We start from the raw sequence: 22,238 nt of genomic DNA on the forward strand, positions 1-22,238 counted from the left end.
TTCCAAGAGTCCTGAGATTACAGGCAAGGGCCACCCTGCACCCAGCCTGAAAAACCTTTTATTTTTTTTTTAATTCATAAATTATTGTTTCTTTATTCTGCCATCATCTCAGCAAAATCATTACCTAGTAAAACAAGTCTTTCACATAATTTATGTTCTAGTCAAAGAAGTCACCTAATGGATTAGAAGATGAAATATGATTATTTCATTTATTTCATTTATGTCACTTTAACAATATTTATCTAAAAATAAAGATTGAAGAAAAGGCAAAATTCAAAATGTTTAGTCATTTTGTTTTCAAAAAAGCTGTTTCCCGTAACACCTTACTATTCCGAATGTTCTACCACTGTAATATTCTAAATTACTTACTAAAATTAATAGGTAAAATACATATTATATATAATTAATGAATATCAACTATTTCTTTTTTTTCCAAAAGCTCAATCATTTAATCAACTTTAAAGATTGCTGTTACAATATTCCTAGAAGCATTTTTTTATTAAGTCATATACACAAAGATCATGAATACGTTTATGTATATATGGGGTATAATGTGTTGATTTTTTTTATACAGTCTGACGTGGTTACATGAAACCAATCAACATAGCTTTTACCTCATTTACTTGATTATTGTAAAGACATTATTAAGACATTCATATTCTACACTTGACAGATTTGACTTGTACCCTTGCAATATGCTCCCATAGGTGTGGTCCTGCCTTTTACCCTCCCTCTACCAAACCCCCCTTCACTCCCTTCCCACTCCATTTCTCTCCTTCATCCTGGGCTATAGTTGTGTTCTGTCTTTCGTAGGAAAGTGTGAGTAAATATAAGTTGGTTTCATAGAAGTACTGAGTACATTGGTTACTTTTTCCTCCATTCTTGATATACTTTACTCAGGAGAATATGTTCCAGGTCCCTCCATGTAAACATAAAAGAGGTAAAGGCTCCATCTTTTTTAAGGCTGTGTAGTATTCCATGGCACACATATACCACAATTTATTAATCCATTCATGAGTCGATGGGCACTTGGACTTCTTCCATGACTTGGCTATTATGAATTGAGCTGCAGTGAATAATCTGGTGCAAATATCTTTTTTGCAAAGTGATTTTTGGTCTTTTGGATATACTCCTAGTAGAGGAATTACAGGATCCAACGGCAGGTCAATTTTTAGATCCCTGAGTGTTCTCCAAACTTCTTTCCAAAAGGAACGTATTAGTTTGCATTCCTACCAGCAGTGGAGAAGTGTTCCCTTTTCTCCACATCCACGCCAGCATCTGTAGTTTTGGGATTTTGATACGTGGGCTACTCTTTTTTTTTTGTTGTTGAGACAGAGTCTCACTTTATGGCCCTCGGTAGAGTGCCGTAGCCTCACACAGCTCACAGCAACCTCCAATTCCTGGACTTAAGCGATTCTCTTGCCTCAGCCTCCCGAGTAGCTGGGACTACAGGCGCCCACCACAACGCCCGGCTATTTTTTGGTTGCAACTTGTCCGGGGCCGGGTTTGAACCCACCATCCTCGGTATATGGGGCCTGCGCCTTACCAACTGAGCCACAGGCGCTGCCCACGTGGGCTACTTTTACTGGAGTTAGATGGTATCTCAAAGTGGTTTTGATTTGCATTTCTCTGATGATTAAAGATGACGAGCATTTGGGCAGCACCTGTGGCTCTGTGGGTAGGGCGCTAGCCCCATATACTAAGGGTAGCGGGTTCAAACCTGGCCCTGGCCAAACCACAACAAAAAACAGCTTGGACGTTGTGGCGGGTGCCTGTAGTCTCAGCTACTTGGGAGGCTGAGGCAAGAGAATGGCCTAAGCCCAGGAGTTGGAGGTTGCTGGGAGCTGTGACACCATAGCACTCTACTGAGGGCAACAAAGTAAGACTCTGTCTCTAAAAAAAAAACAAAGATAACCAGCATTTTTTCATGTGTTTGTAGACCATGCATCTGTCTTCTTCAGAGAAGCTTCTGTTCAGGTCTCTTGCCCATAGTGAAATAGGATCACTTGTTCTTTTCTTATTAATAAGTTTGAGTTCTCTGTGGATTCTGGTTATCAGACCTTTGTTGGAAATGTAACCTGCAAATATCCTCTCCCATTCTGAGGGCAGTGTACTTGCTTTACTTATTGTGTTCTTGGCAGTGCAGAAGCTTTTCAGTTTGGTCAGATTCTGGTAATGTATTTTTGGTATTGCTCCAATTGCCCTGGGGGTCCTCATAAAGTTCTGAAAACCTTTTAAAGAATCCTTTCTTGTTTTTTTTTTTTTTTTTTTGAGACGTATTTCAGTCTATTACCTTGGGAGAGTGCCGTGGCGTCACAGCGCACAGCAACCACAAACTCTTGGGCTTAAGTGATTCTCTTGCCTCGGCCTCCCAAGTAGCTGGGACTACAGGCGCCTGTCACAACACCCAGCTATTTTTTTTGTTGCAATTGTCATTGTTGTTTAGCAGGCCTGGGCTGAGTTTGAAACCACCAGCCTTAGCTGTATGTGGCCAGCACCCTAACTGCTGAGCTATGGGCACTGAGCCAATTTTTTTCATTTTTTTTTTTTTAATAGTTTTTTTTTTGTGTGTGTGTGAGATGGAGTCTCACTATGTTCCCCTTGGTAGAGTGCTGTGGCATCATAGCTCACAGCAACCTCTTAACTCCTGGGCTCAAGTGGACCTCTTGTCTCAGCCTCCCAAGTAGCTGGAACTACAGGCACCTGTCACAATGCTTAGCTAATTTTTTTTTGAGACAGGGTCTCACTCTTGCTCAAGGTGGTTTCAAACTAATGACCTCCAGCAATCTAGCGGTCTAGCCTCCTGGAGTGCTAGGATTATAGGCCTGCCACCTTGCCCAGCCATTTTTAAAAAATATTTTTTCAATATTTTTTCACTCTGTTGTTGAATTTAGATAATTTCTGTTATCAAGTTCGTGACTTTTCCTTTGTCACTAATCTGCTGTTAACCTTAACCAATGAAATTTTTATTTCTGATACTGGTTTTTCATTTGTAGGAACAAACATAGTTTTAGTCTGTTGAGATTTTTCTATCTTATTGTTCTTGAGCATGTTTTCCATTACTTCCTTGAGTATAGTTAAAATAGTTACTTTAATTAAAAGATCTGGGTTATTTTAGAGTTAGTCTTTATTTTATTTATTTATTTATTTATTTAGGTGTGAGCCACCTTGCCCAGTGGTCTTCATTATGTTTTCTATTGAGTATGAGTTACAATTGCATAGTATTTTAAATTGCATATGAACTTTATGGCCACCCTATATATGTGTGTGTGTATGTGTGTATCTTTTTTTTTTTTTTGAGATGGGGTTTCACTATATTGCCCAGGCTGGACTCCTGGGCTTAAGCAATCCTTCTATGTAGCTGAGAGTACAGGTCTGTACATCTACACCACTGTACCTGGCTAAGTTTTTGTTTTAAACAATTGGTTGAAAGTGGTATCACTGCTTGGAATAGGAATAAGTTTGGGAGGAAGCTGATGGAAGTCACTTTGGGCAAGCTGAGTTTGAGATACTTGTGATTCAAACTAAGTACAATAATCAGATAGAAGCTGGATATCTGCACCAGTAGCTCACAAGAGAGGGCTAGACTGTACAAACATATTTTGAAACCAAGAATGGGCAACAGGGCAGGGCCAGGAATCCTCCTGACAAAGACTTTACTCCCTTAATAGACAGATCAGGCTTAGGGGGGCCGGTGAGTGGAATAAGAGGGAAAGGAAAACCCAGTGGTTCCCAATAGTCAGGTCAGTAGCTAGGCTGAGGGAGGGAACAATATGTTGATTCATCATTTGTTCTGTGCCAGGCAAAGGGCCGGAGATACAGAGATAAATATGTCAAGCTCCTGCTTTTAAGGAGCTTATGGTTTGTTAGGGGAAAGTAAATTTATTTGGAACAGAGTGAACTATGTAGAGGTCCTTACAAACATAATGAGGGATATAAAATACTCAGTGATCACTGTTACCAAGGGGGGAGTCAAGGAAGGCTTCCAAAAGAGGTGACAGGAGCCAAGTCTTAGAATGCAAGAGTGGTGGTCACTCCCATGTGAAGTTGGAGAATCTGCTCATAAGAGGCCACGAGATGGCATGAATGGTGATGGGTTTCCAGAAAACTTGGAGGAAAGGAGAATGGAAGTCTTAGATTAGATATGGAACAGCCCAGACTAGAGATAGGGGTCTTTGATGAAAATGATTGGAAGGCTCGACTTCAAGATGTAAGGAACTGCTCTGGAACCAGGAGATACATCTCAAACCTGACCAGATTGCCCCAACACTGTTCTTTTCTCCTAATAGAGAGCATTTGGGTGTCTCCAAAGAGAGATTTTGTTCAGAGAGGTGGGTTGAATGAGAAGACTAGCCATCAGCATTTACAAACTGATGATCTTGCTACACGTGCTGCTGTGAAATAATAAAAAGTGTTTTTGATGGGTACAGTGGTGAGGGCCTGTAATGCCAGCTACTTGGGAGGCTGTGGCAAGAGGATCTCTTGAGCCCAAGAGTTTGAGGTTGCTGTGAGTTGTGACACGAGACACCACCTAGGGTGGCAGAGTGAGATTCTGTCTCAAAATAAATAAATAAATAAAATAAAGCATTACACATTATCATATATGAAATGTGTTTATTCAGGAGAAAATGGAACTTAACGTGTTTTGGTGGAAGTACTGTAAATGGATAGGGTTTCTCTGGGATTTAGAAACCAGGAAGATAATTATTCAGACTGAACTTTGAGGGATGCTGTATTTAGAGCTTTATCAGAAAAATGGATTTGATTAGAGACTAGACCTTCTGAAGAAGACCAGTTTAGCTTGCTAGAAAGAATAGGGTCTTGATTTAGTGCCAGACTTAAGTTGCAACTGTGATTCCCTTAGGCATGTGACATGCTGTAGCCAGCATCTATAAGAAAGGGGAAATGGACAACTATTCTCCTACAGTTTAGACAATGAAATGAGGTAAACAGATTATCGATAGACGTTCAGTAAACCCTCGTGGTTATGATTATCATTACATGGTGTTAGAAGCGTACATTATTTCTCTTGGCCTCTATCTCTTCATCTCTCCCTCTTCTCTGTTTCAAGGAAAAAGAAACCTGGTGTCTCCAAGTCAGCCTTTTTTCCTAAATAAGGGTAGTCTCCCTCTGTTGCCCAGGATGGAGTGCAGTGGTGCGATCATTATCAGATCTGTTTTGTAGCAGGCTGGAGGCCGCCGTCTATGCTGACGCGCGCACAGCACGAATAACTTTTCCTTAGCGGATCCTAGGTGGCGCCAGACGCTAGTAGAGTAATTTCAGCTCACTAGGGGTTAAGAGAGGCGTGTGTGCGCAGAAACCTCGGTGTGATTGGTTGCTAGGAGGCTGTATGTTAATGAGGCCTTTACGGCTGTAAAGAGTTTCTGGAAATTTACAAGGGAAAATAGTGTTGGGAGTTTTGGCATTTGACTGAATTGTTATCATATACAAAACGTATCTGAAAAAGACAGATAACGTGACAAGAAAATTTTCTCCATAACTTTAAAGTGTGTGGCCGCGATGGACCAAGCAGAGGCTGGCGTTTTAACTTTTAAGACTATACTTTCAGGGATCATTTCTATAGTTTGTTACTAGAGAAGTCTCTCTGAATGTGTAGAGCACCGGAAACCACGAGGAGGAGGCGCAGTGTTCTCTCCTGAGCGTGAAGCCGGCTTTTGGTGTTGCTTTAGTGCAATTGCCATTTGCCATTGATGATCGTTCTTCTCTTCCTTTGGGGGAGTAAGAGGGAGAGAACGCAGTCTGAGTGGTTTCCCTTATAGTTAATGGTTTCACTAATACAAGCAAGTTTCTTTTGGGTTTTTTTTTTTTTTTTTTTTGTGAGGCATTTAACAAGTGACTGTAAGCTTCTCAGTTTGAAGTACTTTTTATGTAATGATTTGCTTTTTAGGACAACTGTTTTGGGTTTAGAGATGAGGATGTGTGTTATCTTGAGAAACTGTGCCGGCTGTTTTTTGTTTTTGATTCGGAGTAGGTGGCGATACTAGGTCGTATGTGAAAAGTAAGTTAAATCTTGGGCGGCACCTGTGACTCAAAGGAGTAGGTTGCTGGTCCTATATGCCCGAGGGGGTTCAAACCCAGCCCCGACCAAAAACTGCAAAAAAAAAAAAAATAATAAGTAAACAAAATAAAATAGTTGATATTGAAAAATAAGTCAGTTAAATCTTAATGGGCATGGGTGGGTTTTGTTCCTTTTTGGAACGCTGTAATTAGGCTTCTGATGCTCCTCCTGGGCTAGTCATTTGAGACATTACCGAAGCTACTTTCTTCCTGTTCTGGGTAAAATTTCCCTGAAACCATGGGTTTAAGTGTATTTTCAATGTATTTTGAAACAGTATGGACATATTATTTTTTAAAGCCTTCCCTCTCTCTGCCATACGTCCTCCCCTCTTCCCCCTGCTTCCCTGTACCCCCGAACTGGACTAAGAACATGTAATTGTTTACATATTGATTTCATATTAGCATGGTGTATGTTGGATGTTCATGTTTCCATTCTTGCGATACTTAGTCTGAGAAGAATATTTCTTTTTTTTTATTCTTGCGATACTTAGTCTGAGAAGAATATTTCTTTTTTTTTTGTACAGACAGAGTTTCACTTTATGGCCCTTGGTAGAGTGCTGAGGCATCACACAGCTCACAGCAACCTCCAACTCCTGGGCTTAAGCGCCTCCCGAGCAGCTGGGACTACAGGCGCCCGCCACAACGCCCGGCTATTTTGTTGTTGTTGTTGTTGTTGTTGTTGTTGTTGCAGTTCGGCCGGGGTCGGATTTGAACTCGCCACCCTCGGTATATGGGGCCGGCGCCTTACCGACTGAGCCATAGGTGCTGCCCTGAGAAGAATATTTCAACTCCATCCAGGTCAATGTAAAAGATGTAGTAAAGTCTCCCATATTTTTAATGGTTGCATAATATTCCATGGTATACATATACCACAGTTTGTCGATCCATTCATGGGTTGATGGGCACTTAGGTTGCTTCCACAACTTGGCAATTATGAATTGAGTCACAATAAACATTCTAGTGCAAATGCCTTTGTGGTAAAATGATTTATGTTCTTCTGGGTAGATAATAGTAATGGGATTGCAGGGTCTGACATAATTACTAACTAAAATCTAGAGTTTAGGCCAGCACGGTGGCTCATGCCTGTAATCCTTTTTACTCTGGGAGTCTGAGGTGGCTGGATTGCTTGATCAAGCTCAGGAGTTCGAGATCAGCATGAGCAAGCAAGAGTGATACCTGGTCTCTGCTAAAAAAAGAAAACAAACAAGTAGCCAGGGGTTGTGATAGGCGCCTGTAGTCGCCAGCTACTCAGGAGGCTGAGGCAAGAGGATCTATTGAGCCCTGGAGTTTCAGGTTGCTGTAAACTATGAAGACACAGCAGTCTACACAGGGTGAAAGAGTGAGACTGTCTCAAAAAAGAAAGAAAGAAAGAAAAGTGAAGAAAGAAAAGAAAAATGAGCCTGCTGTTGTGATGGACACCTGTAGTCCTAGCTACTCACCAGGCTGAGGCCGGAGGATTGCCTGAGCCCAGAGGATTGCCTGAGCCCAGAGGATTGCCTGAGCCCAGAAGTTTGAGGTTTCTGTTAGCTGTGATGATGTCATCACACTCTAGCCAATGCAACAGAGTGAGACTCTCAAAAATAAATAAAAATTAAAAAACAAAATCCCTCACCTACATCGCAGCGTGTCCCATTTAACATGAGAAAACTAATTTGAGGGTGGCACCTGTGGCTCAAAGAAGTAGGGCACCAGCCCCATGTGCCGGAGGTGGTGGGTTCAAGCCCAGCCCTGGCCAAAAACTGCAAAAAAAAAAGAAAACTAATTTGATAGCTTGTGACCATGTTTGGTTGTAAACTAGTATGGAAGTGTTAGATTTTATTTTAGTTTATTATTATTATTATTTTTTTTTTTTTTTGAGACAGAGCCTCAAGCTGTCGCCCTGGGTAGAGTGCTATGGTGTCACAGCTCACAGCAACCTCCAACTAACTCCTGGGCTTAAGTGATTCTCTTGCCTCAGCCTCCCGTGTGGCTGGGACTACAAACACCTGCCACAATGCCGGCTAATTTTTGGTTGTAGTTGTCATTGCTGTTTGGCAGGCCGAGGCTGGATTTGAACCTGCCAGCTCTGGTGTATGTGGCTGGCGCCTTAGCCACTTGACCTACAGGCACTGAGCCGGAAGTGTTAGATTTTAAAACCAAAAGGCAATAACTTTTGATGGGTTATCGGTCTGTAATAGGCTAATTAGGAATGTGGTGTATTAGTTTCTTTTAAAAACAACTCAATAGTACTCAGAATGCTTGTTTGAAGTTGCTACAAAACAATACTTTGAAAATGCAGTTTGTGATTATTCTAAAATGATAGTAATGTGTGTGTGGGGGGCGTGTGCCAGGTTGAGGGCCAGCACCAAGACTATACTTTCAGAGATCATTTCTATAGTTCATTATTAGAGGAGTTTCTCCGACGTGTAGAGTACCAGAAACTACGAGGAGGAGGTGCAGTGTTCTCTCATGATCGTTCTTCTCTCCCTTTGGGGGTATAAGAGGGAGAAAGTGGGGCGGCACCTGTGGCTCAGTGAGTAGGGCGCCGGTCCCATATACCGGGGGTGGTGGGTTCAAACCCAGCCCCAGCCGAACTGCAACAAAAAAATAGCTGGTCGTTGTGGCAGGCGCCTGTAGTCCCAGCTGCTCCGGAGGCTGAGGCAAGAGAATTGCTTAAGCCCAAGAGTTAGAGGTTGCTGTGAGCCCTGTGACGCCACGGCACTCTACCGAGGGCAGTAAAGTGAGACTCTGTCTCTACAAAAAAAAAACAAAACAAAACAAAAAAAAGAGGGAGAAAGTGCAGTCAGAGTGGTTTCCTTTGCGTTTACTATTAACAAAAGACATGAAGATGTCTTGTGTTTTCTTTTACGTTCTGAACTGTGTTGAGCTTTCTATAAACTGGTTGATTTGGTCATTTTTATCCTACGTGTGAGTGAGTTTCTTGTGTGAAAGGGTGTAGGGGGTAGCCCAAGGGTATTGAAGGAAAAAGGTGGAGTATGTCTTTCTACTCTTATTTCCTGTCAAATTACCATGTACCTGCAGATAGTTATTACCTGTCATGTCCTAACTATTTCTTCCTCTGTATCATTTTTAGACCAAGGAAATACAGTATTATAAAAGAAAATGAGTGAACCTGGGTTTGCCCAAAGCATGGTGACCACAGGAAGGATACTGCACAGCTATTGAAAGAGTAAATCAGCTGTACAGTTGAAAATCATTAACTGGAAATAAAAAAGTCACTAACTGCTATGTGGAAATTATATTTTGGTGAAGTGATGAGGTGGCAAGAGTGCATTCTATATGGAAGATGAGTGTGGTGAAGGAGAAAGAGAAATATTGACCAGACTTGGTCAATAAAATAAAAGATATATATAAAAGATATAATAAAAGATATATCTTAGATATAAAAGATAAAAGAATATCTTTTATTTTATTGTATTAATTTTTTGAGACAGAGTCGTACTATGTCACCCTTGGTAGAGCGCTGTGGCATCACAGCTCACAGCAACCTTGTACTCTTGGGTTTTAGAGATTCTTTTGCCTCAGCCTCCCAAGATAGCTGGGACTACAGGCACCCACCACAACGTCTGGCTGTTTTTCTGTTGCAATTGTCATTGTTGCTTAGCTGGCCTGGGCTGTGTTTGAACCCACCAGCCTCGGTGCATGTGGCTGATGCCTTAAACCGCTGTGTTATAGGTGCTGAGCCATTTGGGGACTGATTCAACGTGGGCAAGAGGGAGAGGGGCTGTCAAAGATAGTCATGGTTTTATGATTTTAAGAAATGGGTGGATAGTACCTTTTTGGGGGTGGGGAAAATAGAGCAACTGAATTACGTAGAGCACTGGAATGGGAAGCAATGGGTAGAGTTCACTTCAGGGCAATCTCTCTTTAGGAGAGATTTCTGATCTTTAATAGGCAATGGAAGAGATTGGACCTTCCAAAGCAGCCAATAAGGAACAGCCACAGGTAGGAGGGAAAACCTGATGAGTGGGCATAATGGAAGCTTAGGAAGGGAAATGAGGGGTGTGGAAAGCAGATGACACTAAGATACAGATAGGAAGGTTTGGCGCCTGTTGCTCAGCAGCTAGGGCACCAGCCACATACACTAGAGCTGGCAGGTTCGAACCCAGCCTGGGCCTGCCAAACAACAGTGACAATTACAACAACAACAAAAAAATAGCCGGGTGTTGTGGTGGGCACCTGTAGTCCAGCTACTTGGGAGGCTGAGGCAAGAGAATTGCTTAAGCTCCAGAGTTTGAGGTTGCTGTGAGCTGTGGCACTCTACGGAGGGTGACATAGTAAGACTCTGTCTCAAAAAAAAAAAAAAAAAAAAAAGATACAGATAGGAAAATATCCATGGCATTGAGCCACAGTGGGGTTAATTGATAAGTGAAGGAATGTAATGGCTTGGCTGCTGCATTGAAAACTCACCAAAGAAGGTTGTGAAGAAGAGTATAGAGGTGGGTGTGTTTAGGTGAGGGGACAGTGTGTAGGTGTGTGTATGCATCCAGGCAGGGTTTGTTTATTGATTTATTTATTTTTAAGACAGTCTCAAGCTGTTGCCCTGGGTACAGTGCCATGGCATTATAGCTGACAGCAATCTCAAACTCTTGGGCTCAAGTGATCCTCTTGCCTCAGCCTCCCAAGTAGGTGGAAACTACAGGTCTTTCTCCACAATGCCTGGCTATTTTTTTTTTTTTTTTTTAAGAAATGGGGTCTTGCTCTTGCTCAGACTGGTCTTAAACTCCTTGCTTCCTATAAGGGTTAAATTATTTTTGTTGTTAAGGAGGCCTGGGCAACGTTTGAACCCACACTCCCAGTGTGCAGGACCAGTGCTTTAACCACTGAGCTATGGTATCCATAAGGGTTAAATTAGATAAAACAAGTGTAGTAGTTGGACACCCCCTTCCCACATTCTGAAAAAGCCTTTCCTTTAGATTAGAAATTCCCCATCTCGGGCGGCTCCTGTGGCTCAGTTGGTAAGGCCCTGGCCCCATATACGAAGGATGGCGGGTTCAAACCCAGCCCCGGCTGAACTGCAACCAAAAAATAGCCGGGCATTGTGGCGGACGCCTGTAATCCCAGCTGCTTGGGAGGCTGAGGCAGGAGAATCGCGGAAGCCCAAGAGCTGGAGGTGGCTGTGAGTCCTGTGACGTCATGGCACTCTACCAAGGGCGGTAAAGTGAGACTCTGTCTCTACAAAAAAAAAAAAAAAAAAAAGAAATTCCCCATCTCTTCCCCAAGTCTTCCCTATATCAATACTGTTCACCCGGTTCTGAGCACAAGCCAACATGTTACCTTTGAAGCCTCTTTCCTTGACCTCCCCTCTGCCCCCAACAAGTCCATCTTTGAGTTCTATCAACTTGACTTCTAAAACAGTTTCTTTATCTTCCTTGGTACATCCTAATGCAAGCCACCATAGTCTTTACCACAGACATGCCGCAGTGGTTTCAGAACTGGTTTCCACAGCTTCAAAACTCTCAATGGCTTCCTATTACACTTAAATCCAGACTTTACTGCCCTGGCTTTTCCCTCACTTTGAAAACCCTTGGGCATCTGGTCCATCTGCCCTTCCCCTTTCCCCTGAAACTCAGTGTTCTCTAGCTATCTTCTTGTTGCTTGAACACACTGCCTTGTTCCCTTCTTTGGGCTTTTTTTTAGTTGTTTGCTAATTAAAATGTGCTTGCCTCTGTTTATCATCTGGTTGGCTACTTTTTAATCATTCAAGTTGTAGCTTAAATGTAACTTCCAAAGACAGGCCTTCTCTAACCTCTCAAATCTAAGGTAGCCACTAAGTCCCTTTCTCTGTCAACACTGTTATGATTTTCTACATACCTCATTATCTGATGTCTTGTGTTTATCTTTCTCCCTAAGAAAGTAACTTCTATGTATGAGTAGGGACCTTTACTTAACCTCTGTATGTCTTTTATGCTCAATACCTAGAAACAGTGCTTAGCACATAGAAAAACTAGATTATAGTTAGGATCATAAACTTTAGCATTTGACCTACCAGCTGTGTTTTTTAATTTTAATTTTTATTATTTTATGGAGTCTCACCCTTGCTCAGATTTGTCTTCACTTCTGAGCTCAAGCAATCCTCCTCAAATTAAGTTACAGACACTTTTTTAAATTTTCAGTTTTTGAGACAGACTGACTCTGTCACTTGGGAGTTTTGAGTGCCATGGTGTCATCATAACTCACAGCAACTTAAAACTCTTGGGCTCAAGTGATCCTCATGCTTCAGCTTCCCTAGTATCTGGAACTGCAGGCACCTGCCACAAGGTCCTGCTATTTTTCTATTTTTTTAACTTTTAAAAATTTTTATTTATTTATTTTTTTAATTTTTTTTTCTTTTCAGTTTTTGGCTGGGGCCAGGTTTGAACCCGCCACCTCTGGTATATGGGGCCGGAACCCTACTCCTTGAGCCATAGGCACCACCCTATTTTTCTATTTTTAGTAGAGACAGATCTTATTATTGCTTAGGCTGGTCTCTAACTCCTAAGCTTACTCAATCTGTACATCTTGGCCTCCCAGAGTGCTAGGTGTACAGGCATGAGTTAGTGTGCCCAGCCACTATCTGTGTTTAACAGCTGTATGACTTTAGGCAAATATACATACCTAATCTTTCAATGCCTCAGTTTATCCATCTAAAAAACTAGGATGATGAATAACTGTATTTCTCTCATATGTAAAGCACTTAGATTGATGCCAGTATGTGGAAGCCTTCAATAAATAGTGATTACGGCGGCGCCTGTGGCTCAGTCTGTAAGGCGCCGGCCCCATATACCGAGGGTGGCGGGTTCAAACCCGGCCCCGGCCAAACTGCAACCAAAAAAAAAATAGCCGGGCGTTGTGGCGGGTGCCTGTAGTCCCAGCTACTCGGGAGGCTGAGGCAAGAGAATCGCTTAAGCCCAAGAGTTGGAGGTTGCTGTGAGCTGTGTGAGGCCACGGCGCTCTACCAAGGGCCATAAAGTGAGACTCTGTCTCTACAAAGAAAAAAAAAAAAATAGTGATTAGAAACCAGTATAGTTTTTTTAGCACTTGGAGGCTGAGGTGTGTGGATTGCTTGAGCTCAGGAATTCGAGACCAGCCTGAGCCAGAGCGAGACCTCCTCTCTAAAAATGGCTGGGCATTGTGGTGGGCGCCTGTAGTCCCAGCTACTCGAAAGGCTGAGGCAAGAGAATTGCTTGAGCCCAAAAGTTTGAGGTTGCTGTGAGCTATGACGACATGGCACTCTACCAAAGGTGACAAAGCGAGACTCTGTCTCAAAAAAAAAAAAAAAAAGCCAAACAATTAAAAAAAAAAAAGAATATATGTCTGGAATTTGGATCAGAAGATAAAAAAAATAGAGTGTGCTATACATATGTCATCCATAATCTTTGATTTTGAATCATGGCTTTTGCCATCCTTTTCTTTTTTTGAGACAGACTCTCACTCTGTTGCCCAGGCTAGAGTGTAGTGGCATCATCATAGCTCACTGCAACCTCAACTTCAAACTTTCATCCACGTTTCTTTGAGGCAGGGTCTCACTCTGTTGCCCAGGCTAGAGAGCAGTGGCATCAATATAGCACACAGCAACCTCAAGCTCCTGGGTGATACTCAGCTCCCAAACAGCTGAGAATACATACAGGCGTGCGTCAGGATCCCGTCTAGTTTTTTGTTTTTAGTGGAGACAGGAGACTCACTGTTTTTCAGGTTGGTCTGGTGTGGAACTCCTGACCTCAAACAGTCCTTCTCTTGAGCCTTCCAGAGTGCTGGGATTACATGCGAAAGCTACTGCTCCCAGTCCCACCCAACTTTTCGTTTTCTTTTTTTCTCGCGTGAAAAGCCTCCTTGCTTCTACTACCAGTTGATTCCAAACTGAGGCGTGTCTGTGATGTTTCCTGGCGCCCAAGCGAGTTTTTTTTCCCCCCGTCAACATTTTGTGAGCAAACATGATACGAAGGAAGTGGGGCGGGGTTAGGAGTAACTGGCGAGTGATAGGCTGGTTAGGGATCGTATGAAAATTAACCTGACAGCCAGATATTCTTCAAAAACTCACGCATAGTCAAAATAATCTTGTCAAACTATAGTAGTGGAAAGATATTTTTTAGGAACTATATGCTGGTATTCATTTATGAAGTGTGTTGTCTAAGAAAAACTCACCATCAGCAAAATATATGTCCGTTTCGTCCAGTTTGGACAGGCACAGCAAGAATTGTTAAGACTATACTTTCAGGGATCATTTCTATAGTTTGTTACTAGAGAAGTCTCTCTGAATGTGTAGAGCACCGGAAACCACGAGGAGGAGGCGCAGCGTTCTCTCCTGAGCGTGAAGTCGGCTTTTGGTGTTGCTTTAGTGCAATTGCCATTTGCCATTGATGATCGTTCTTCTCTTCCTTTGGGGGAGTAAGAGGGAGAGAACGCAGTCTGAGTGGTTTCCTGTTTGAATGGTTTTTATAATAGATGAACGTTTTAGTATTGATGTATTAAACAATTGTAATTTTAAGGTGTTAGCTGCTTGTAGCTGATTAGGAGGCTTGTGTTTAGTTTTTGCGAAGAACTTTCATAGGGAGGTGTGTTAGAGCTTTTTCTAGTTACTTATGTATTTTGGATATTTTTTTTACTCTCTTTTATTAGTTTTTTTTTTTTTTTAACAGGAACAGAGTCTTGCTTTATGTTCCTCAGTAGAGTGCCGTGGCATCACACAGCTTACAGCAACCTCTAACTCCTGGGCTCAAGCGATTCTCTTGCTTCATCCTCCCGAGTAGGTGGGACCACAGGCGCCCGCCACAACGCTCAGCCATCTTTTGGTTGCAGTTCAGCCGGGGCCGGGCTTGAACCTGCCACCCTTGGGGCCGGCACCCCACCGACTAAGCCACAGGCGCCGTCCAGTCTTTTTTTTTTTTTTTTTTTTTAAAGCATTTTATTTTGTTTATTTTTATGTTGTTGGGTTTTTTTTTTTAATTTTTTTGTTGTTGCAGTTTGGCTGGGGTTGGGTTTGAACTCACCACCCTCGGCATATGGGGCTGGCACCCTACTTACTGAGCCACAGGCCCCATCCTAGTCTTTTTTTTTTTTTTTTAAGTTTTCTGCTTTCTTTCCTTTGATACTATTTTTCTTTTTAAGACGCGTTGTTTCTCTTTGTCACCTCTGGTAGAGTGCTTGTGGCATTATGCTGGAGTGTTACTCTGCTGGCTGGTTTTGAACCCACCACAGGTGCTGCCCCTTGTCTTATTATTTTTAATTGATAATAGAGGAGGCTGTTCTATTTTACATAACTTTTTACCATATTGTACAGTGGGAGGGGTCTTCTTTGCCAAGGTTGTCTTTTTTTTTTATTTTAGTCCCCTCCCCCAATGATGTCTTTTTCTTATCCTGCTCCGAACACATCTAGTATTAACCTCTTTTTTTTTGTTGTTGTTGCAGTTTGGCCGGGGCTGGGTTTGAACCCGCCACCCTCGGCATATGGGGCCCGCGCCCTACTCACTGAGCCACAGGTGCTGCCCTGTATTAACCTCTTTCTTATCCCTTCACACAACTGAGAACGATTTTGATCCATTTTATTTTACCATTTTATTTTGCTTCAATGCAATTCCTGTAAATCGTATATATATATATTCAGTAGTAACTTTTTTTTTTTTTTTTGGGTTAGTAACATTTTTGATGCATGAACACTAGGCTTGCTTTCCTAGTTGGTCTTTCACCTTTTGGGTATGTATGTGTGGATAGCATAAAGAAATTTAATTTTTCCCTAGTTTTACCTCATGAAAATTCCTGATATTCACATTGAATTTGGTATTTGCTTTACAGGAATTCATGTTGATGCAGTGAACTCCCTGGGCCAGACAGCACTTTTTGTTGCAGCATTATTAGGCCTTACAAAATTAGTTGATGTTCTGGTGGATTATGGATCAGACCCAAATCAGTAAGTATGAAGACATTAATATGTAGAAAATTAGGTTTGTACTTTTACAAAATGTTTTCTTATTTTTAGTAGAGAGTATCTTGCTCTTGGTCAGGCTGCTTTCCAACTCCTGAGGTCAAGCAATCCACTCACCTCTGCCTCCCAGAGTGCTAGGATTATAATAGGTGTGAGCCACATTGCTTGCCCACATCCAAATTCTTTAACCAATTGATAGACTTAGTATCATTTTTGGCAGAAAGAGTGACTTACCTTTTATAGTTACGATTTAAAAGAATTTGAGTTTAACAGTCCAAATTTTAATGTGGGGCTCAGAGCCTATAGCTCAAATGGCTAGGACGCTAGCCACATACACTGGACCTGGTGGGTTTGAACCCAGCCTGGACCTACCAAACAATAATAACTATAACAACAAAAAACTAGCCCGGCATTGTGGCAGGCGCCTGTAGTCCCAGCTACTTGGGAGGCTGAGGGAAGAGAATCACCTAAGCCCAAGAGCTGGAGGTTGCTGTGAGCTATGATGAACTCTACTGCACTCTACTAAGGGTGACATAGTGAGACTCTCTCTTAAAAAAAACAACCAAAAACCAAATTTTAATGTGGAATGGCAATACAATGTAATGACTCAATGATATATGCACGTCTTTCTTTTTCTATACTTTTTTTTTCGTGTGTGTGTGACAGTCTCACTTTGTCACCTTGGCTAGAGTGCTGTGGTGTCATTGTAGCTCCCAGCAAACTCAAACTCTTGGACTCAAGTCAACCTCTTGCCTCAGCCTCCCAAGTAGCTGAGACTACAGGCACCCACCATAATGCCAGGCTAATCTTTTTCTTTTCTTCTCTTTTTGAGACAGAGTCTCACTTTATTGCCCTCTGTAGAGTGCTGTGACATCACAGCTCACAGCAACCTCCAGCTCTTGGGCTTAGGTAGTAGCTGGGACTACAGGTACCTGCCACAATGCCTGGCTATTTTTTGTTGTAGTTTGACCAGGGATGGTTCAAACCTGCCACCCTTGGTATATGGGGCCGGTGCCCTACTACTCACTGAGCCACAGGCGCCACCCAATGCCTGGCTATTTTTGGTTGTAGTTGTCATTGTTGTTTGGCAGGCCCAGGCTGGGTTCGAACCCATTACCCTCAGTGTATATGGCTGGTGCCAAAACCACTGTGGTACAGGTGCCAAGCCTTCTTTTTCTTTTCTTTTCTTTCTTTTCTTTTCTCCTAGTGGAGATTGGATATCACTCTTGCTGAGGCTGGTTTTGAGCTGCTGAGCTCAGGCAGTCCACCCACCTTACCTTCCCAGAGTGCTAGGATTATAGGTAGGAGCCACTGTGCCCCAACCCCATATGATCTTCGTGATACCTTCTTGACAGGGAGGGAAGGGAAGACATTTTTACAGGTCCTACTGAACATAGCTAGAAACTGAGGTTTTGAGCACTGTATGATTCTAGCTGATTTTTACAGAAATGTCGGAATATGAACAATTGTTAAGTCTTTCTCATTTTACTTAAGGAGATAAAATTACCTGTTTAATGAACTTTATACCCAAGTTTAAAGTATTAGTGTTGGAAGGTTTTGTGTTTTTGTGTGCAGGGGTTGGTTATGGGATTTCTTAGTGGGAGAAAACTTGGGAAAGTATAAAGAAAAAAGCCAATGAGTATGACAGTTCTGTGACCTGGAGGTGACTTAACACAATGACCATTTTGCTGTAATTCCTTCTAGAATTGTTGTAGTTTTTTTTTTTTTTTTTTTTTTGGAGACAGAGTCTCAGTCTGAGTCCTGGGGACAATGCTGTCATATCTCATAGCAACCTCAAACTCTTATACTCAAGTGATCGTACTGCCGCAGCCTCCCAAATAGCTGGGATTACAGGCACCTGCCACAATGTCCAGCTAGTTTTTCTGTGTTTGGTAGAGATGGATTCTTGCCCTTGGTCAGGCTGGTCTCTGAACTCCTGAGCTCAAGTAATCCACCTGTTTTGGCCTTCCAGAATAGTAGGATTACAGGCATGAACCACCTTACTTGGCCATTTTTTAGACTATTGATATACTTTGAACGGTATTAAAAAAAATATTTTTTCCTAGACTCACAATTGTCTTTATTGTATTAATTAATTTTAAAGCTTAGGAAAGCAGAGGTAGTTCACCCTATATTTGCAGATACACCTTTGTAGGAGGGTCATATTGGGGCCCCCTGTAGTTCCTCAGCAAAAATGCAGCATCCCCCCCCCATCATTTTCATTTATAGCTATTTTGTGTAGACTGATAGCAGGGTTCTTTAAAAATCAAACTAGTCAGAAAAATCTTGAATTCTGTTATCTTCACTCTGATCTTGCTTCACACCTTTAAGGAAAGCTCTGGGCTTTTAAATATACTAGTTATAGAGTGGTTAATAAGTTGTTCAACCTGGCTTTTAAGGAAATTGTTTCAGACAGACTGTCAATTTTGAATGTCAGTAAAAACATTCTCATTTCAAAAAAAAAGATCAAATTATTCAAACCTTTAATTTTACAGATTAGGGAACTAAGGCCTGGAAAGTTTAAGCGACTAGCCTATAATATTATATAAATGGTGTACCGTGTTGATGATAGAGCTGAGACCAGTTCAGCTCATGGTGCCAAGTACCCTGGTCCCTGAAGAACTCTAGAGTTTATTCCTCCTTTTTCTTGAGATAAAGTCTCACTATGTTGCCCTTGGTAGAGTACCATGGTGTCACAGCTCACAGCAAACTCCAGCTCTTGGACTTAGGCAATTCTCTTGTTTCAGCATCCCGAGTAGCTGGAACTACAGGCGTCCACCACAATGCCCAGGTATTTTTGTTGTTGTTGCAGTTTGGCCGGGACTGGGTTGGAACCCACCATCCTTGGTATGTGGGGCTGGCACCCTACTCACTGAGCCACAGGCGCCACCCCCAGAACTCAAACTTTAAAGAGGTGTCCTTTTTAGAAGTGGTGCCAGGAAGGAAATAGAAAAGGACAAAAACAAGGGAAGGACAACAAATCTCAATGAATTTGTATTTTGTAATTAAGAACATTTTCACGTCAATCTTATTATTTATTTATTGACAGAGTTTTACTCTGTTGCCACAGGCTATAACAGTGCCCTGGCATCCTAGCTAAGAGCAACCTCAAACCCCTGGGCTCAAGGGATCCCCTTGCTTCAGCCTCCTGAGTAGCTGGGACTACAGGTACCCACCACAGCGCCCAGCTAATTTTTCTGTTTGTTAGTAGAAATGGGGTCTTGCTCTTGCTGTGGCTGGTCTTGAACTCCTGAGCTCAAGCAATCTACCCTCCTCAGCCTCCTGGAGTGATAGGATTATAGGCATGAGCCATTGCCCCTGGCCTTCATATGACTTTAAAAATATCTTAGGCTAGTCGTGGTGGCACACACCTATAATCCTAGCACCCTGGGAGGCTGAGATGGGTGGATTGCCTGAGCTCATGAATTCGAGATCACCCTGAGCCATTGCAAGACCTTGTCTAAAAATAGCTGGGTGTTGAGACAGGCGCCTGTTGTCTCACCTACTTGGGAGGCTGAGGCAAGAGAATGTCTTGAGCCCAAGAGTTTGAGTTTGCTGTGAGCTGTGATGCCACAGCACTCTACTGAGGGTGACAAAGTGAGACTCTGTCTTAAAAAAATAAATAAAATAAAATAAAAATATCTTATCTAGGTGAAGGGAAATTTCTGGGAGGAGGTTTTATTCCTAAACACCTAATGGAAATGTTGTGATGGCCTGGGCTGCTTAGGTTCACAAAGTCAGATGCCTAATGGACCAAGTAGGGGTCACAGGCTATAGGCTTTCTCTGAGGAAGATTGGACATCTGTTGCTGCTGGACAGGAAAAGGAGACAGTCCAAATCCTCCAAATTTCCAAGAGCTGGAAATCCTAAATTTCAATGTGAAATCTTGCATATGTTTACTAGTCTCTACTATTTTGATGTTTTTAAATTATTTTTTCTTTTTTTCACAGATGTGAGTTTTCAGATAGTTATTTTAATTGTTTTAGAACACTGAACTGGCAAATCAATCTGAGAGTCCAGTTTTCAGCCTCTGGATTAAAAATAGCATAGTACATTTTTTCCCCAACACGAGTGAGAGAAGAAAGGATAGTATACATTTTCATAGTGCTTGGCCCTGGATTCTCCTGTGAGGCTTAGGTGGATATAAATAAACCATTATTCCTTTCTACCTTAGTATTCATGAGAAATGAAGAATATTCTCTCCTTCAACCAAATTTTCTTACTATTTGTGAGAAGAATGATTAGAAGACTTAAAGACATTATACAAAGTTTTTGAAGGATATTATGGGTCCCACAATGCACTGTGGTGGGCTGCCTATGGGACCTGGCAGTGGGAAAGAGCCAACAGTGAGAGCCATTGCTTTCCCAGATATCTGGGTACAGGCCAGCATTATTACTGTCGCCTTAGGAACCTGTACAAAAGTACACATTTCTGGTCTCTCTGCTCATAGATTCTGATTCAGTCAGTCTGGGTGCAATCTGAGAATCTATTTTTGACATATATTCTAGTGGCTCTTTAACTAGGTTATGAAACATCCATTCATTGGTACTGTGCAGGTATTAAAGAAAGTTGAGGTGACTTGTATTTTCTTGTGTGAAAATTTCTCCAAGATATCTATCTATATCTATATCTATCTATATATATAATATCTATATATATATTTTTTTTTTGAGACAGAATCTCACTTTGTCAGCCTCGCTAGAGTGTCATAACTCCCAACATCCCCAAACTCCTGGGCTCATGTGATCCTCTTGCCTCAGTAGCTGGGACTACAGGTGCCTGCCACGATACCTGGCTGTTTTTAGAGACTGGGTCTTGCTCTTGTTTGGGCTGGTCTCGAACCCGTGAGTTCAGGCAATCCACCCACCTCGGCCTCCCAGAGTACTAGGATTACAGATATAAGCTACTGCGGCTGTCCTCCAAGATATAGTGTTAAATGAAAAAATTAAGGTGTAGAACAGTTGTTATAGCACATTCTTAATTTAAAATTGTTTATACATAGAAAATTCCCAAAAGGATACAAAAACTTGAAATAGTAGTTGTATCTGGGCAAGAGTGCTAGGTGTTGGGAGACTTTTTTCTTTTTTTTTAAATTGTAACTTTTAATATAACAAATGTTATTAAAAGCAGCAATTCAAAACCATGAATCTTTTAGAAGGTGCAGAGGGTTACATACAGGGTGGGAGACTTTTTTCTTATCTTTTCCTTCTCTTTCTTTTTCCTTCTTTATTTTCTTTCTTTTTCTTTTATTCTTTCTTTTTCTCATTCTGTTTCCCCTTTCTCCTCCTCCTATTTGTTTCTTTTTCAATTTAAGGGAGAAAGCACTGCAGGTGATTCTGATGTGCAACCAGGTTAGGAAACCAAGGCTACATATTATCACATCTTCACTGTATCCTGGACACAATAAAGGCCATTTCTTCTTGCCTTAGAGAGTTTATTGGTTTATGTAGATCTTGGACTGGATTGCGGATGTCAGGGTTTTGTGGGCCTCTGCACAGGCTTTGGAGGGAGGGCAGAGACAGTCTCACGTGAGAGAGATGGTTCCTTGTTAGATGCTTGAGCAGCCTAATCCCAGAACACTTAGAGATTGTTTCAGAGCTGCCAGTTTTAGGGGTGGTGAGACTTGGGGCTGGACTCCCACCTGGGAATGAACCTCAGGTTTGCTCTTTTGTTTCCTCATCAATAAATTGGGAAATGATACTGCCTGGAAAGGTTAAAGTAAGGATGGAAAAAGGAATATATGTAAAACCTCTGTTGGCACAGATTGGAGCCTCACAAATGGTATTATAACAATTATTATAATTTTCTTCATTAAAGGTTGCCTTTGTAGAGCTGCAGCCATGTAAATCCCCCTCCATGGAGGGAAGGCATGTTCCCATGGACATTCATTGTACCCATCCTCTCTCCCCAGTCGCTGCTTTGATGGGAGTACCCCTGTCCATGCAGCAGCATTTTCAGGAAACCAGTGGATACTCAGCAAATTGCTGGATGCTGGAGGTGACCTGCGACTCCACGACCAGAAGGGTCGAAATCCACAGACCTGGGCCTTGACAGCAGGAAAGGAGCGTAGCATCCCGGTAAGGGTGGACTCCACTCTGCAGTGGAAAAGCAGTGGGCTGAGAGTCATGATCCCATGGGGCAGCACAGAATGTGCAGTATCCTTAAGCGTTGGCACTGAGGCCTGGGTTGAGGCAAGTTAACCAGCCATAAAACCTTGGGCAAATCTAGTGCGCCTTTCTAGTCTGTCTATCCATGGGG

General features: G+C 42.1%; 1 protein-coding gene, 2 non-coding genes and 1 pseudogene across 5 annotated transcripts in view; all 4 read left to right on the top strand.

Annotated features, from left to right (window-relative positions):
- The window catches only part of TEX14 (testis expressed 14, intercellular bridge forming factor), an 87,489-nt gene that overhangs the window by 1,922 nt on the left and 63,329 nt on the right, over positions 1 to 22,238 (top strand). For all 3 annotated transcript variants that reach the window (XM_053569098.1, XM_053569099.1, XM_053569100.1), the window contains exons 2-3: positions 15,850 to 15,964; positions 21,892 to 22,057. In XM_053569098.1, coding sequence (XP_053425073.1) covers positions 15,850 to 15,964; positions 21,892 to 22,057 — 281 coding nt within the window. The remainder of the gene's footprint in view (positions 1 to 15,849; positions 15,965 to 21,891; positions 22,058 to 22,238) is intronic.
- On the top strand, positions 5,554 to 5,769 carry LOC128571295 (small nucleolar RNA U3). The gene has a single exon (XR_008375732.1). It is a non-coding gene; the product is annotated as a small nucleolar RNA U3 (small nucleolar RNA).
- LOC128571298 (uncharacterized) lies at positions 8,425 to 8,587 on the top strand (annotated as a pseudogene).
- Positions 14,260 to 14,475, top strand: LOC128571294 (small nucleolar RNA U3). The gene has a single exon (XR_008375731.1). It is a non-coding gene; the product is annotated as a small nucleolar RNA U3 (small nucleolar RNA).

The sequence above is a fragment of the Nycticebus coucang genome, chromosome 18 (assembly GCF_027406575.1).
Source record: "Nycticebus coucang isolate mNycCou1 chromosome 18, mNycCou1.pri, whole genome shotgun sequence".
Classification (NCBI taxonomy): Eukaryota; Metazoa; Chordata; class Mammalia; order Primates; family Lorisidae; genus Nycticebus; species Nycticebus coucang.